The 16,846-nt window shown below is 41.2% G+C and overlaps 1 protein-coding gene across 1 annotated transcript in view; it reads right to left on the reverse strand.

Moving 5' to 3' along the window:
• GRB2 (growth factor receptor bound protein 2) overlaps positions 1-16,109 on the reverse strand; it is a 55,848-nt gene extending 39,739 nt beyond the window's left edge. Inside the window, exon 1 of the mRNA XM_014951107.1 lies at positions 15,903-16,109. Coding sequence (XP_014806593.1) covers positions 15,903-15,980 — 78 coding nt within the window. The 5' untranslated portion in view covers positions 15,981-16,109. The remainder of the gene's footprint in view (positions 1-15,902) is intronic.
• Between the last annotated feature and the right edge of the window lie 737 nt (positions 16,110-16,846).

Raw genomic sequence — 16,846 nt, forward strand, 5'->3', positions numbered from 1 at the left:
AAAAAAAAAAAAAAAAAAAAAAACCCAACCACTAAACAACCAAGATGATGCTGGTGTTGCACCAATAACCTGAAGTTCAAAGACAGTTCAAACAGTCCATTCTTACAGACCGCTCAAACCACCACTGGAGGTTGTTCTGAGATACAACAGAACTTCCACCCGGCAACTTTGGTCATTTCCACCAGGTCAGGCTCTGCTAAGAGAAAAAGACTTCCAAGAACAGATGTACTGAAAGACCCTTTTTAGCCAAAGACATCAGGTACACTCTGAATTCAAACTTCTGGGTGTGCAGGAAGCAAACGTAAGTTTCAATAAAACAGTCAACAAGGCCACATTAGATAAAAAACCAAAACCAACAACAACAAAAAAGCAAAAGAAAACAAAGCCAGAAGAAATGCATTTCAGTGGATTTTGTAGCTAAATAACCTTTGTGAAAATATATTTAATGACAGCTCTGCTTCACAGGTTGTTTTGAGAAATGTCTCTAACATTTTTAAAAGCTAGTAAAAATAAACTGCACCAACTGGTTATGCCCAGTTATCTTTCTAAATCTACAAAGTGCCCAAAACAACTTATTTCACATACAAACCTTTCACTTCTTTTCCAAGTTTGCTTAGCTCTTCGATCACGAGGGATACGACTTGTACGTCAATATTCTTATCGTTGTATCCTCCGTCATTTTATTAGAAAGACTTGGCAATGCACTTCTCCACAATCAATCCCAGCTTTTACACAACTACCAAAAATGCCAGCCTTTTCTGCACAAAGCTTCCTCAGTGCTTTCATGGCCACTCCTGCCTTTAGCGTATGTGAACTTCAATAGGGCAAACGCACCGACTTCTATAAAAACACACAGCAGGGCTGGTGTACTAACGTTTCATGTCGATCTTTAATTCATGGTAACTTTAATTTTAAGAAGAAATGTATGATTGTTTTCAGTCTGCTATGGAATAATGAACTATTATATCCCAGAAATCTTTTAATGACATTAAAGTTTAGCCTATTTCTGGGTCACAACAGGCCTTTAAGTGTTGGTTCACTCTAACACTAATCCATTTTTCTTCCTTTTCCAAACTCGTCATTAAATTATGGTTCAATTTCTGGAGAGCAAATAGCACACAGACTGTAATACCCACAATTCTGTACTCACAAACTTGGAATAACAAAAGTTCAGAATTACAATGGCCTCAACTTAACCATAAAAAGCCCAACAATTTCTGGTAAAACAGGAAAGATGAGCTTTTCAAAAAGAAAAGAAAGCCACACACCCCACCAGAGCCTGTAAAAATACACACTCCTTGGTAGACTGAAAAAAGAACATGCTTTGATAACTAATGATAGACTGGGGAGCTGGAGAGAAGGACATTTAAACCACAGACAAGGAATTAGATGTTGAGGAATAAGGATCATTCCTTTAAAACAAGGAAAGCTATCAGATCTAAATGGCCTACATCTAGCCCTCAAAAGAAGTCTACGTGGAATGCCAGACACCATTATGAGTGGCAAAAAGCAGAAAGATACCAATAACCTTCGCTTTTGATAAAGGAGGAGGAAAGATGACCACCACACAGTAAGGACTAACACGTCAGAGAGCTGTCTGATGGTCTGTAACACACACTTGTTCCAGTGTCAAAACAGTGCTCCTACTCTGGCTTAAACTGGGAAAGTGCAAGGCCCAGGAACTCTGAAGCAAGTTTAACCCATGCTCTCCCTCAGAAAAAGTCCAAACCCACAGTTGTGGGGGCTTACTGAAAGTAAACTTCTGAATCACACGCTGTAGGGGAGGAGAAAGGGGAAAATGAGGAGCATTAAAAAAAAAAAGGGCAACATCTGCACGTCAAAGTGATGCTTTAAAAAAATTCCCCCGTTATGAAGTTCCTCTTTCAGTTCAGGGCTAATAAAATAGCATTCGTTCACGTTCAATTCTCTCCATAAAAGGAAGATAAATATTTAAATGGTATTTGTTCACACCAAGTGAGACTAGGAAAACTTTGTATATTTAAGAAACTGAGCCTACAATAGTCATCACAGCTCACAATCACATGGTTTGGGAGAAGAAACACTTATCTGAAGTCACTCAGGGTGAGGAAGAAAAACAGTATACTAATAAAGGAATCACTTTTTAATTTAAAAAGGTGCATACAGTATCTCAGAGGAACAGAGAAATATAAAATTGATAAATAAGTACTGATATATGTTGTGGTTTTTTTAATGTAACATACTATTAGACACACCAGTGATCTCTACAAGAGAAATCTACTGCTGCTTTCTTGGCTTATGGGCAAAAAGAAAATCAAAGGGTGTCCTTACATGAATAATGCAGAAATGCAGATACCAAATGCCAAAAGCAGTAACTTACTCCAGAATCCTGAAGTCAAGACAGCTGAGGCACCAAATTCTTTATGGAAAAGATCAGAGATAACTAAAACCATCTCCTAATTAGTGTCTCAAATTAGAAGAACTGTTCCAGGTCAAGAACAAATTAAAACAAGAATAGAACTTGTTATGGCTCCATTGCAATAACCTGGAAGGGATATCATAATGCAGGTCACTGACACCCTAGGGTATATTATTTGACCACAGACTAATTTTAAGCTCCCAAGTATATTATAGTAGCACAATATCTCCATTGTAAGTCTCAGTAAAACCTAAGACACTGAAACTCTCCCTTACTGGGAGATTCCAATCAGGAGATCAATGCCTTGACCACAAAAAACTCCCCCCCAGGGCCCTGAACAGGGATCAATCACTCCTACACAATAAAATGGGATTTTTAAACCACGCGTTAGTGTGGATGCATTCAAAAACCTTCCCAAAAGTGGAGTTCTGGGAAGACCTCAATATGCGGAAGGCACTTATTAATGTACTCACAAACTAGGATCGGGCCTTATCTAAAGATATTAAAAACGTATCTTGCATCATGACAGATGCCAGTTGGTCCCAGCTGGTTTGCAGCAATATTGCTAGTACGCAGCCATAAAACTTCCCTGGAAATACAGCCATCCAATTAAGTTGACTCTCAAGCAGCTGCTTGGAAGCTGGGCTCTTCTGGCAAAGCTATAAAAGCGAAAACCAGTCTTCACCTCAGACCTCCATTTAAATAGTGGCAAGAGAGAACAAAAACATAACTCCATACAGAAGGCAGATGAATCACTAATTGAGATAAACTAGAATAGCTGCAAGGCCAAGACTCAGGCTTTTCTAGGTTTTATGAGGGTTGCATCATTTAAAAAAATAAATCTCATGTTTTCAGTTACTCATCTCCACAAACATACTCATTAGCAACACAGAACCCCTCCTCAGTGGCTTAATATACGGTTAAAACAGAAACCAGAGGGTCAGTGTCCACAGTGGAGGGAGGCCGTGCCAGAGGGATCCCAGGAGGGGCTGCACCTTCAGCAGCATCACAAGCCAAGGGGGGCCAAGTGGCAAAATGTGATGAGTTACACAGATAGCTTTTAATTCGAAAAGACCAAGTGATACATGTCAGATTAAATACAATATGCAAAATAACACGCACGAAGAAAAACAGAACCAAAGCTATGGGTTTTAAACAAACTTTACTCCTCAGCAAATATCTTGGATTCATGGAGGCAGTAACCTGCAAACAAATTGGAAACACTACCTAACATTCTGTTAAGAAAGAATCAAAACAAATATCTTGACACTGTAAATCTGTTCTATGTCAACCCCATCAGTACTCTAAGCACTGACACTCAACTCATCTCAAAACATACTAAAATGAACTAAGGTTGAGAAAGGAAAATGGATAAATTGAAGTATGGAATGGCTTCTGCACTGCAGGAGATCAGACTGCCCAACTTTCATCTCAGAAAGAAAGCAACAAAGACAAAAGGGCATTTGCAAATCTATTCTCCCCATGAGAAATATGGGCAGAGATGTTTTCCTACTATCTTGTGCAAGGGGAGGGGGACAGAAGAGGAAGAAAAAAAAAGTCAATAAAATTCCCAGGTAGCACATTTCAAACCAACAAAGGTAATAACTTCTTTCCACATAGTACATGTTTATAGTATGGGAATTTAATGCTATAATGTACAGATGGACTCAAAACAGGTTTAGAAAGATACGTAGAAGGTGTGGCCACCAGTGGCTGCTAAATAATCCACACAGTACATGTTTATAGTATGGGAATTTAATACTATAATGTACAGATGGGCTCAAAACAGGTTTAGAAAGATGCGTAGAAGGTGTGGCCACCAGTGGCTGCTAAAACACCATAGTCCAGATGCAGCCTCCAGCTGAGAAAGGCACTAAAGCTCGACTATAGGAAGCCAGGGCATTGAACAAGGAGGAAGTGCTAAATGTCTCATCCAATACAGCCAGCACTCAAGGGTTCCATCTAGCCCAGCCTCTAATGGCAAATAGTACAGACATTCAGAGAGTAACAGAGGAAGATTATGTGTGTAAAGAGTTTTCTATTACTTTTGATCATAAAAATGGCATATAATTCACTTCAGATGGCAACTGCTCCGTGAATGGTACGAGACAGTATTTTAACATCAAGAAGGCTAGAATCTAATTCCACAGGAGAAAGTCTAAAGCATAATCCATTATAAAGGTATAATAAACCATATTATCTGTGGCAACAAAGAGAGAGTAGGAGAAAGCTAACACAGGTAGCTGGCAACACGGTACAAGGGCCATGTAAAAGGTCAGCTCAAATTTATCTGTGATAGCACTGAAAAGTCTTGCCAAACCCAAGCAGGCTCCTGCAGTGCTCCTTGTTCCCTGCATTAGGACACAAGAGCCTGCTCTACTCATCTGGATGATGCCCCCTCCCCACGCAATTAGTAAATGAGGCGTTTTGGGGACCCTGACTGAGGGGAAACAGGTGGTTTTGCAAGAGTTTGATTAGGTATGGCTTAATCATTTTTGGACTGCAATCCTGAACAAAACCAGCTAAATCCAGTCAGATTCAAAGCCAGCTGAGAAAACTGTATAATCGTACTTGCTTTGTGAGGACATCAAACTAGGGAGCCCAAAAGGATCTAGAACTAAACCCTTGTGGAGTAGCTCAGACACTTGCACAGAATGCTAATCTACAACTCACATCAGTCACCACGGGTAGATTTCAGTAGCTGGCCAGACTGCAGAGCGGCTGTTTTATCAACATAATGCCTTATGTTTAATAACTTTAGGTTTTTTAAAAGTTAAAAAATCATTTTTACTCTCAGCAAATAAGCTTTAGGGGAAACTTCCTACTCATAATGCAAACAGCATCAACAATGTCTCTAATCTTCCACAGCATCATGCACATATTTGCAATCCAAACAAAGACAGGTGGAACGAAACACGAGCTTTTCAAGGAAAATAAAGCTCACGAAAGTTTACAGAAACGTTGGAAGCCTCTTTCTACCTCAGCTCTTTCTTTTTATATTACATAAATAAACTGAGTGAAGGTAACAGCTTTCAAGATTTCCAGACACAACAAGCTGCAAAGGAAGAGGTGGAAGCCAGGAAAGCTGGGTCAACTATAATAATTTTGGTTATCTCTATTTATTGTGACCCTGTAAAGAGAGCTGCTAGTTTCAATCTGGGTCTTCCTACGTAGAGTTACAACAGTCTTCAACTGTCCATCCTCTGGCAGAGAGCAAGTTACATTCTTAATCTAAAAGGCAATTTTCAGGAAAAAAAAACAACTGAGGAATGTATCGGTTCCTGCTAAGGAGTAAGGAAGCATCAAGACAGCTTGATGCTGGAAGAAAGTTTAAGCACCCTGGTACAAATGGTCAAAACGGACAAATCCACATGTTAGCTTTCAACAAACTATAGCTTGTTGAAAGGGCAGAGGTAGGACAAAGGCGTCGGTGCAAAATATATTTTAAGAAACACGGACAGAAGTGAAGGCAAGGAGGAAGCAGAAGCAACTTCTGCTTCTTCCATTCCAGCAGTCAGAAGAGAGCCTGAATTGCCAGTCCGTGCTTTATCACTTCCAGGGCTAAGGATACGTCTTACAAAGTATTCTTCAAGGGCATGCAAAACATTCCAGAAACAGAAAATTTAGCTGTGGAATATACGCACAACAGGTTTTTCTGATACGGCCCCAACAAGGCACGTTTGTCGAGCTGACGTTCCTCTCACCAGAATTCAAGTACTGTTTGAAGGCAAGGTTGGGAAAAACATTTTAAATGACAAATTTCACCTTTAAAAGTTTTCATTGTACTTGTCTCCATTACAGCTGCCACTTCCTCCTCCTCGTTTTCCTCCTTGCATTTGTTTCTTCCCTTCCTCTGCAACTGTAGGACACACTCTGAGCACTTGTTTGCCTTGCCCCCCACTTCCCCCAAAGAATTTGGCAGTTTTCCCTGATTAGTTACGCTCCCAGTAGCAGAAAAGATTAGAGCTCAAGACCTGAACTACACAGGAGCTCAGGGAAATGCCTTTTAAGTAAAAGCGGCAGATTTTCCAGAGGAACTAGCAAAATCTGCACACTTCTGCAGCTTAAAAGCCTTCCTAGTATTCTGAAATAAATTCACTTAAACCAGAAATCTAAGCGTAGCTCTTTCCAAGGAGACCATAATCTACTGTTAACAGTAGAAAGTGAAAGCCAGATCAAATGGTTAAAACATCACTTTCATATTTATGCTAAAGAAGTCTAGATAACAAAAGAAAACTCAGAATTTGACTGTACTTAAGGATTTATAATGGAAAAAACTACTCAAGCTCAGCAAGAGTTGCATGGTTTAAAAGTTTGTGCCAATTTCTCACAAACCAGAGGGGGCTGAGTAGCTTAGACCACAAATCTTCTGCACTAGCAGAGCTGCTATGATTAGTGGAACCTGCTGGCTCATACATAACTCATGAAGAATTCCCCCCTTTCCTCTCAAGGGAAACAATTTTGCATAAGAGCAGTACCTTTTTTTTTTTCCCCTCCACATGTAAACCTGTAGAGTTTTGGTACAAGTTACAGCAAGAAATAGGTTGGCTCAATGCAGAAAGCATGAATTCCAGAGACAAATTATTTAAATAAGAGGTTTTAGAGACTAACAGTATACTTACAGTTCAACTGAACTGAAAAAAAAAAACCAACAACAAAAAACAAACGCTTTCTGCTCTCTGCATGAAGTCTGGCTGCAGCGGAGCCAACGTGCAGTTCAAGACAAAGCGTGCACGCTGACACAAACGCATGCAAAGCAGCTAAATCCAGCAGGTACAAACAGAATAAGCCCACTGTGAAGTATTCTCTTGCTGTATTTTATTTATAAAGGTCAGTAATGTTTGAACTGAATCACAATTAAAAATCAATTACTCTACAGGGGCTCACAATCTACTTCCGAGACAAAAATAGCTGTCCGAACTTTTGCCTTATTCCAGTCACCATCCTGACCTGCCCCCACGGGACCAAAAAACCAACTGATTTGATGAATCTTCAATAACAGGACTGTCTGTCTGTTTTCACAGCCTCAAACAATTCAAAGGACCCAAGGTCAGGTACAGAAGCTCAAGTGAGCAATCATTCCCTAAGATAAAAAAAAAAAACCTGTTGGGCTCTTCAAGATATTTAAGACATTTTTAAAATGAGCTTTTGTTTAGTACCTAAAGAAAAACACTATTCTTCTAGTAAAGAGAGAAATACAGGCTGAAGAAAATTATGAACACAACCATTAAAAATGCTGATTTCAGCTACATTTAGTAACTAATCAGGAAGTATTGCAGAATAGCATCTGGGTTTCGGGAATATAATAAATATCCTAAAAATAATTAACATGAGCAGTTTTGGAGACTGTCAGTTCACTTTTTGCTCTATTAGAGCTGAGCTGTACAACCCCATGTGTTGAGCACATGTCACCGTGAAAAAAAAACACATTCTAAAGTTTGTTAAACCAATTCTCACTTGAGTTGTCAGATGGTGGCACCAATCATGCATAGAAGACATGGGAACAAGTTCAGGCTCCACCGCAGACAGGCTGCTTCACAACCGTTTCTCTATTCCATGTGAACACCTACTCTCATGAGGTGTTACCAAGATGACTTCAAAGTTGAAGGCATGTGCCACTCATGAGCAGCACTTTAAATACTCAGCAACAGGGCATGAGCCTAGAACGTGACAAACAAAGTGCAGCTTGAAGCTTGACAGATTGAGATCGACAATGCTGCTGTTCCACCGAAAAAGATGGATATTCGACAGAAAGGAACTTTATACAGCACTCCCCACACTCTAAATAATGACCAAAAAAAAAAAAAATAACCACAGGAAGTATTCTCCCATCTTATTTTCTCTCCCAATGCCCAAAGCATCTAAGCTCCACATTTTTATTTCCTTGTGTATACTGTAGTCACTGATGTTTGCCCAACTCGGGAGATAACGTTAACTGCCACTGCAGGGCCAGCAAAGGAAATGAAAGAGCAAGAACTGCTGTGGGATAAAGCTGCAGATAAGAATTCATGTATCAAACTACTGCTGTATCAGTTTGCTGATCTGCATAGAAATGCACAATGCATACAAGTCATTTTGAATGCATTTTGAATTTTCAGAGAAAACTGGAAATGATAAAGATCAAAGGCAGCTTTCCTAAGAAAATGTTAAATAAAGCAAGTAAAAAATAAATAAAAAAGAGACCTAGTGCCTCTTTCCACCAGTGCCCCAGTGACACAGATTATTGCACAAAAGCTCCATTTCTAAGTCCATAGCATTAGGCACCAAAGGAAGAACAAATGCATTTACTCAGTCACCTTTCTACCTAAACATTACACTCACAAGCCACAGCTTCATCTCTGGCTAGCACCTCTCCCACCAGCACTGAAAGAAGGAAAACAGGCTTATCCTTTGCTACACATCTTGCTAATTAAGACCTCTAGAGTAGCTAGCTCTGACATTAATGCATGAACTAAACACAGACTAAGTATTCATCCACAGTCCCGTGTATGTTTTGTAAATCATGCTGAATCCCATAATGTGGCTACCATTATTCCAGCGACCTGAAAGTTAACTTGGATATAGCTACAGAAGATAGTCCTATCTGACAGAGATGCAGATATCCCCATCACCCTCTCTCTGCAGAGGGGCACAACAGACTCCTCTCAGTTCTGCTTACTGCTTTAACAACACTCTGCTGTCAACTTAAGCATGAAAATTTGGCATCGTCAGTAAAATAGCCTTAAATGAATACAACAGTTCAGTCTCACAGCAACTGTGAAAATGTCCTAAAGTTATCTTTTGTAGTTCTTCTGGTTTAGATTTACATTGTAAAACTCATCACGTTTGGTAAATTACATTCCCTTTTTACTCCATGTGAGATTATAAGATTTTTGGCTCCAGTGGTGTTTGGGAACTAATGCTTAATTTTTTTTCATTTTCAAAGAAATAGAATTAGTTTTGCCCAGCACTTTTTTCCTGAGGTTTAGGCTTTAGTTATTGATTTCTGGTATAGAGCCACTGGCAACTTTAAAGCACAAGGGACTTTATTAAGGGGTCATATAGTTCACTGCTTCTGCCAGGCTGTACACAGACAGACTGGATTCCTCATCTCCTCTCGCTTAGTTGGGTCCTGTATTGATTATAGTGAAAAATCAGAAAAGCCTGAATTTCACTACAAATAGGATCCCTCCTCTTCTCGTGATCAGCAGAGCTCTTCACAGAAACTGGAAAGCTATGAATACTACACTTATGACCATATCATTCCTTTATACATGCCACCAAAAGTCATAATCCCTCTTTTCTTCCCGCAACTGTGATCAAGCTCTACTATTTTCATTGAAAAAAACCAAACCACTAAACTACAGTTAGTCCATTAACACCTGGCATGTCCCTCAGAATAACAAATTTTATTAATCTGAAATTCTCAGACATTCCCTTGACAGATAGTTATCACGAGAGACATGTCACTGAACCAAAGAGGTTTGACAAGGTTTTTTGTTGCCAGTAAATAAGAACACAAGCGCATCACGCTGGTTGCAGTTTGACACACATTGAACAAAGCAGATAAATAATTTAGCAAGACAAAATGCATCACGCTGGTTGCAGTTTGACACATTGAGCAAAGCAGATAAATAATTTAGCAAGACAAAATTTTATTTGCTGGTATGTCTGTGCTAACACCTTTCAGAAATCTTTCACACCAGTCCTATCAAAAGCTGGACCTCGCAGAGAAGCTGTAACAACAGCACTTTCATTAAACTGCCAAAAGGCAGCTGGAGCTTCAACTAAGCATCATTTCCCCTGGTTATAACAGAATGTGATACATGTTAAGTCAATATAACGAAATTAGCTGAGCTGACCACTAGCTTTCAACAGTGTTTTGTTTGACATTCAAAACTCCGGGAGGCTCCAGGTAGCACACAGCTCACACGAGCTATTTTTTCTCCGCTTTCAGTGACAAGTTTAAATAATCAGCACAAATAGCTACTAAATAATAACAAAGATGCCATTTTTAAGAAGGAATGTGTTTACTCCTTGTTTCCAAACACCACCTTACACCTTCAGTCTGGAATACTCCACATTTACGCTTCTGCACAGAAACACCCTCAACAATCCGATCTTGCCCTAAGCAGGTCCAAGCTCTTTTACAAACACAGAACGTGAACAGTTTCTTTTTTGGGGCACACTGACCTTGTGGAGGTCACGTAGTTCCTTCCCCCAATGCCTAAAGAAGTTGGCTAATAAAACACATCCCACCTTCAGGTTACCTTCATACATAAGAGGAACAACATTTGAGAAGTTCACACTAAACACATACGTGTTGAATAGCTCGGTAGACCAGAAGAACGCAACCTCTTACAGCTGCGTCTTTTTTGTAACATGGATCTCCAACTGCCAGGATGCCAAACCAGCTATATTGAAGGTAATTGTACTTGTCTTTATAAGCATCTGTAATTTTTTGACAGTTTTGTCGTCTTAGACTGCAATATTGATCACATATTAATGACAAATATCTTCGTTCAAGCCTGCAAGCCAAGGAACATGACTTACATGCACCTTTACAATACAACAGAGCTGACGCTCACAGCTGAGTCCCAGAATAACGTAGGCTGGAAGAGCCTCTGGAGGTCACCCACTACACCCTCCTGCTTAAAACAGGTCTAATTAGGTCAGAGTGTTCAGGGAATTGTCTGGGTATCTCCGAGGATGGGGATTCCACAACTTCTCTGGGCAACCTGTTCCAATATTTGACCTATATCATTATTAAGCGCACAGTGCTTGCATTTTGCCCAAATCATTAATTCAGAAAACAGTTTTTCACTTTTTAAAATCATCAAGACCACATTGAGTCCATCCCCTTACAAAAAATGGGGAAAGATGAAGGAGGTGTGTAAGGAAAGGAGAGGAAAGATGAGACTGAAGACAATTTCACCCAAACCAGAGGAAAACTCTTTGCATTACTCCTTAGCAAGCCATGAATTCTTGTTCTCCAGCACGGACACCATGACATAACAGCCAACGGAGGTGAGGTAAAAGACAAGGGATGAAGAAGAAGAGAAGGGAGACCATGCTCCCCCTGGTTTACCATACTCCTCCCTTTATTCAAAACTGTGCTACTGGATCCAGCCACAGAAAAATGGTTTTCACGCAGGAACTGAAAATGCCATCTCAGCATCAACTGTTTGCAAACACTCAATCCTCCTAAAGGCTGACAGAAACAAAATAATTCTGGTGGTAAACAATCCCATGAACAGAACCTGCAGTGACTGTCAAGTATATGATCAGAGTAGAAAGAAAAAATAATCTTGACTTTGCTGAACAAAGCTGTCATATTATCGAAATCCTACCAAGGAATTCCTTCTTTAAGTGTATGGGGCAGCTGGTTTGACTGTCACACAAAAGTGAAAATCCCAAAATTAAAGATGATGAAGGCCTCTATTTAAAACACCACTTGAATAATTTTACTCATAAAAACAATCTGTAAGTCCCCCCGAACTAATTATGCTGAAAACTACTGGGGGGAATCTACTCAGCTGTTCAGAAGGTGGCTTCCCAGCTATGCCCCAACCCTGTGACAGAAGGAGGAGAAAGAGGAAACGGAGCACTGGTCTGTAGTTTTTTTAAAAAACCCACAATTCTAACATTCAAGATATCTATGAATATGTTTAGTGCTTATGTATTAACCATGCAGAAACAGTTATCAGAGCACCATGGTATTAACTATACACTTCAGATTAGGTGTGGGAGGAATAGAGAAAAGAAATGATGATGAGATGAGAGAAAGAATGATGATCTTTCTTCCCCCTCCTCCCCCCCCCGTCTGTTGGGCTGTGCTGCTCAAATATAGAAGCGTGTTGAATATAGAAGTTGGGTTTTTGTGTCCTTTCCCTCCCCCTCTTCCCCCCCCCCCCCCCCACCTCCCCAAACCACCAGCAAGTATTAGCACACTTTAGGTCTGGGTACTTGCCAGTTAGCACAAAGGCCAACAAAAACAGAGGCTGTTAGAAATACAATAGATTTTGGGGACATAAAACCTGAATAACAAATATAGGCTGAGACTGAAGTTAAATACTCCCAACTTCAATAAATACAGCAAGTGAAAGCGGAAAAGAATGAGAAAGCATCATGACAACCGTCAATTGTTCAAAGTGAAAAACAGTAAATCAAAATTTCAAGTAGGAATCCCTCAGTTTCCTTTTTTTAATTTTTTATATAACAAGAGAGGCTATCTTCACACACCCAATAACATGCCAGTCACCAACAAGCTTTTGCAAAACAATCACCAGTACATGAAAAGAATGGTGATCTTGAGAGCTACAGCACAGTACTGTAATCAGAAGACACGGAAGGAAGCAGCCACCTTTCCTTTCTCTGGAAAAGGTTAATCAGGTAGTATTTAGCATATTTTAAAAGTTTAAAGCAAGCTGTCAGTGTGCATCTCCTGCACAGCAATACCACACACTGCTATAGGACCACCAGACACAAGGGTAAGGTGATGCAGTGTGCTGCCAGAGTCACAAAAATCATAGAAGCAGCTTCTACCAATACAGTGCCCACGAAAGAAAAGGCCAAGCACTTTTCCTCTTCACTCAGCTGTTTTACAATTGCAAGCCAAAGGTCAACTATCTTCACTCGCTTTTGGAAACCAGCCACAAGATTACTAACCACCAGCTTAATGGCTACAGTTCAAACGATACTCAATCAAGCCCCGAATACGTGGGTATGCAGCAGGAACGGCACCATGACATCACAGGCAAGCTATCTGCTGAAGTCAGAGGGAGTCACACAGGGTGCATCTTTGCCTTCCCTCCACACCAACAGAAACATGAACTTTTAAGGCGTAGGAATTAAAGCGTTATAGATTTTGTTCTTTCCTTAGTGGGGCCAAGGCGTAACATTTCTCTGTGAAACGATCTTTTGCCATTACTGCATATGCCATCAAACTAACTTGACTTTCCAGAGGTGCATAAAACAGATGTCTAACAGCCAGACTTAAAGAAGGCTTCACTACACATCCAGTTCCATGTGCACCTCAGCAAGGGATCTCTAAAGAGCAAAGCACACAGGTGCATTCAACACATTACAGGCTTATTTCTCTTCCCAATTCATTTGAGGGAAGCAAGACTGACCTGATTAATAAGACAGATCACATGAGGCACATGAATGGGATACCCTGAGATTTCTCAGTTATGAGCAAAGTACTAATAAAACAGCTCCGGCATGTCTGACGGAAATTAATTTCCACAACCTGAAACACATTTGAAATGAACCAGACTTTCAAAATGACAACACGCGACAAGTTTGTCAGTCTGAGTGAACTGTGACAATTCTAATTCTGTTGGCTTGTTTGTCTGAAATTTGCCAGATTTAGATACTGAACCTTACCACACCGCATAGAACTCAACTATGTGCTGAAGAAGGATTCCTGAAACTCTTTTAGTTTCCACTAACTTTAGTGGTAATCTTGAGCAGTTTACTATTTCCACAACTCACTTTACTAATCTATGAAGCAAATAGGTAAAATCTGTAAATATTTTCAAAATACGAGCTGGAAAGAAGAAGAACTGTTCATCAACACTTTGAGGAAGTGTTCAGCCTAGGTTTTGCTTAGAGTAGGAAAATCCCTCTCTGTATTCTAGGAAAAATACAATGATTACTGTAGTGTAACACCACATATCAGCATGTGACAAAATTTGTATCTATGGGATGACATCATACGGCTAGGACTCAAGAAGATCATAACAGCAACTGTGCCACTGTGCACAGTTGTAAGAGTTTTAGCACAGACTAAGCTTTTCCAGAAGTCTGGAAAAAAAGTTATTTTTCCTTTAATTGTTAGAGAAGAAAACATTTTAAATGAATGCAAATTTTACAAGACATTTTTTCATGTACTTCAGCAAACTCCTGTAACAAACTGGATAAAAGTAATTATAAATACACTTTAAAATAAACTATATTTCATTATCCTTAATTTTTCCTTCCTGTTCAGCATTTTCTACAAACGTACTTCAGTTGTGCTCTACTTCAAATACACTATAAAAGCTGAGGGCAGCTAGTAGTAACCCAAAATAGAAAATGCAGCTCAGGTTAAGTAAAAGAAATGAAAGATTAACACAGAAGACTTCTAAAATTCTGACAGTCTCAAATGTTTAAAAACAGTAAAAGGAAATATTCTGGTAATTTACATAAACACTGGGATTGAGCTGTACAGGTCTAACAGGCATTTTTAGGCCGATTATGAGCCAGGGATGTGCACGATACATACATGATTTTAGAAGTTAACAATCTCAAAGCAGGATACATTTTTGCAACATTTTACCTGTTGATGGCTACACAATATTGCTGCACTTTTAACAAAGCCACAGTTACGTTACTGAAGTATCAGCTATAAAAGATACATATTAAGTTTACAGCTAGAGGTTGTTTCTTCCAACTTACTTTAAAACAGTAAAATCAAGCCCTTCCGTGGCAAAAATTCTAAGCAGATGAGCAATCCCACTGAGGTCTGCAGTACTTGATTTGTCAGCACACACAAAGTTACAGCCTTGAATCTGCAGGACAGGCACCTCTCAAAACAGTTTCTACTTAGAGCCTTTTAGAAAGAAGCAACTTAAAATACTACTAAATACATCACTCTGGAAGGTAAAGCCCATCTTATACTTTTATGGAGAAATACTGCCTCTGAATGAAACTCCATTAAAAGATTCTGCAACATGTTTTGTATTATTTGGAAGCAACAGATCTCAGAGCTATGCTTCAACTGAGGCCAAATCACTATGGGTTTTGTATTTTACTGCCCCACAAAATAAAGCGTTGATCTTGTTCTGTGTGTCCAGGTTTTTTTCAATAAACTTTTAGAAATTCAAGTATTTTTCAAATTCCTTTAACATAGCCAAGATGAAATCTAAAAGCCTGTGATATATTGAAAGAAATATAGACCAAAATTCCTCTAATGTACTCCAACATCCACTCACATCTGCACAGACCCATTAAATATTCAGCCACAAGCTTATCACTTGAGTTCATCAGGACTGAAGATAAAACTCAGCACCAATATTTGACAGCCTGATGCTAAAAGATTATCTACTGAGAAATAATCTAATCACAGTTCTTTGATATTGGAATCCTTGGCAGGAGGCAAAGGAAAGGAATACAAAATTGATCTTGATTAGTTTAAGGGGTTTCCTCTCATAGCAGGGAATTCAGTGTAGAGGTTACCCTGTACTTCTGCTTATTTGCTACCATGTTTACAACTAAGTTTTCAAATATTCCAGTCTCGGAAGAGAGAAATTAGAGACTTTGGGATGCATGCTCAACACAGAAACGGAACAGCCTCTCCTGCTCTTAAAGAGGCGAGAGTGGGATTGAGGAAATCCCGAGGTACCCTGTTAAAAGGAGATGGCGTTCGCTGGGGACACAGCAGAGGGTCAGGTCTGACGGACAGGAAGAGGCTCAGGAGAGAAACCCGAAAAGCCGCGGGGGGGAAGGAGGGAACCCCCCCCAGCCCTCCCCCTCCACTTACCTTAAGAATGTCCCCCCGTTTGAAGCTCAGCTCGTCATCCGCCGTGGCTTTGAAGTCGTACTTGGCGATGGCTTCCATGCTGGGGCTGCCGCGCACGGCGCTGGGAAGGAAGCGCTCCCCCGAAGCCTCCGCTCCTCCCGCGGCCCGGCTCCCTCCGAGACGCCGGCCCCGTCTCTCACATACAGGGAGGCCGGGGGACGATCCGCCCTAGGGGAGGGGGAGGAGGAGGAGGAGGAGGAGGAAGAGACGGGCCATTAGGGGAAGTGGCACGGATCGATGGCCGGGGCCGCGCCCAGGGCCGCTCCCTCCCGCCCGGCGCGGCGCGGCCGCCGCTTCCTCCCGCCGCCGCTCGCCCAGGCCCGGCTCGCCCGAGTGACACGTCCCGCGGCCAATGGCCGCCACCACATCCCCGGGAGGCGGCACCGCGGCCGGCACCGGCCCGCCGGGAGGAACCGCCAGCCCCTCGCCCCGGGGGAGCCGGGAGGGCACGGACCCGCCGCCGCCTCAGCACCCCCGGGAGGGCCGGCCCTTCCCTCTGCCGCCCGGCAGCGGGACCGCCTCTCCCGGGAAGGCACCGGCTGCTCGCACCGGTAACGACAGCGCGATGGAACCGGGGGGGACGGCCCTCCCGGGACACAGAACCCCGGAACCCCCCCCCACCAGCTCCAGCCCACGGTGGAGGCGAAAGGGCCGGGAGCTCCTCTCCCCGCTGGGAAAGGCCGTGCTGGAGATGCAGCTTACACCAGTAATTTGAGGGGTTTTTTCCATTCGTACAGCTCTTATCAATTTAAAAACAGTAAGTTAGACAAAACAGAGAGTGCTTCTGTGGGTCCTCTCTAACAGGACTTTCTTGGAATTGAAATGCCAATCAAAAAGTGTCCTAAAATAATATTACATAGAGACAAGAGTTTGGGCTCACTCTAACCCATAAAAGCACCTGTCCT

Source organism: Calidris pugnax, unplaced genomic scaffold (genome assembly GCF_001431845.1).
Source record: "Calidris pugnax isolate Ruff unplaced genomic scaffold, ASM143184v1 scaffold9, whole genome shotgun sequence".
In the NCBI taxonomy this organism is placed as follows: domain Eukaryota; kingdom Metazoa; phylum Chordata; class Aves; order Charadriiformes; family Scolopacidae; genus Calidris; species Calidris pugnax.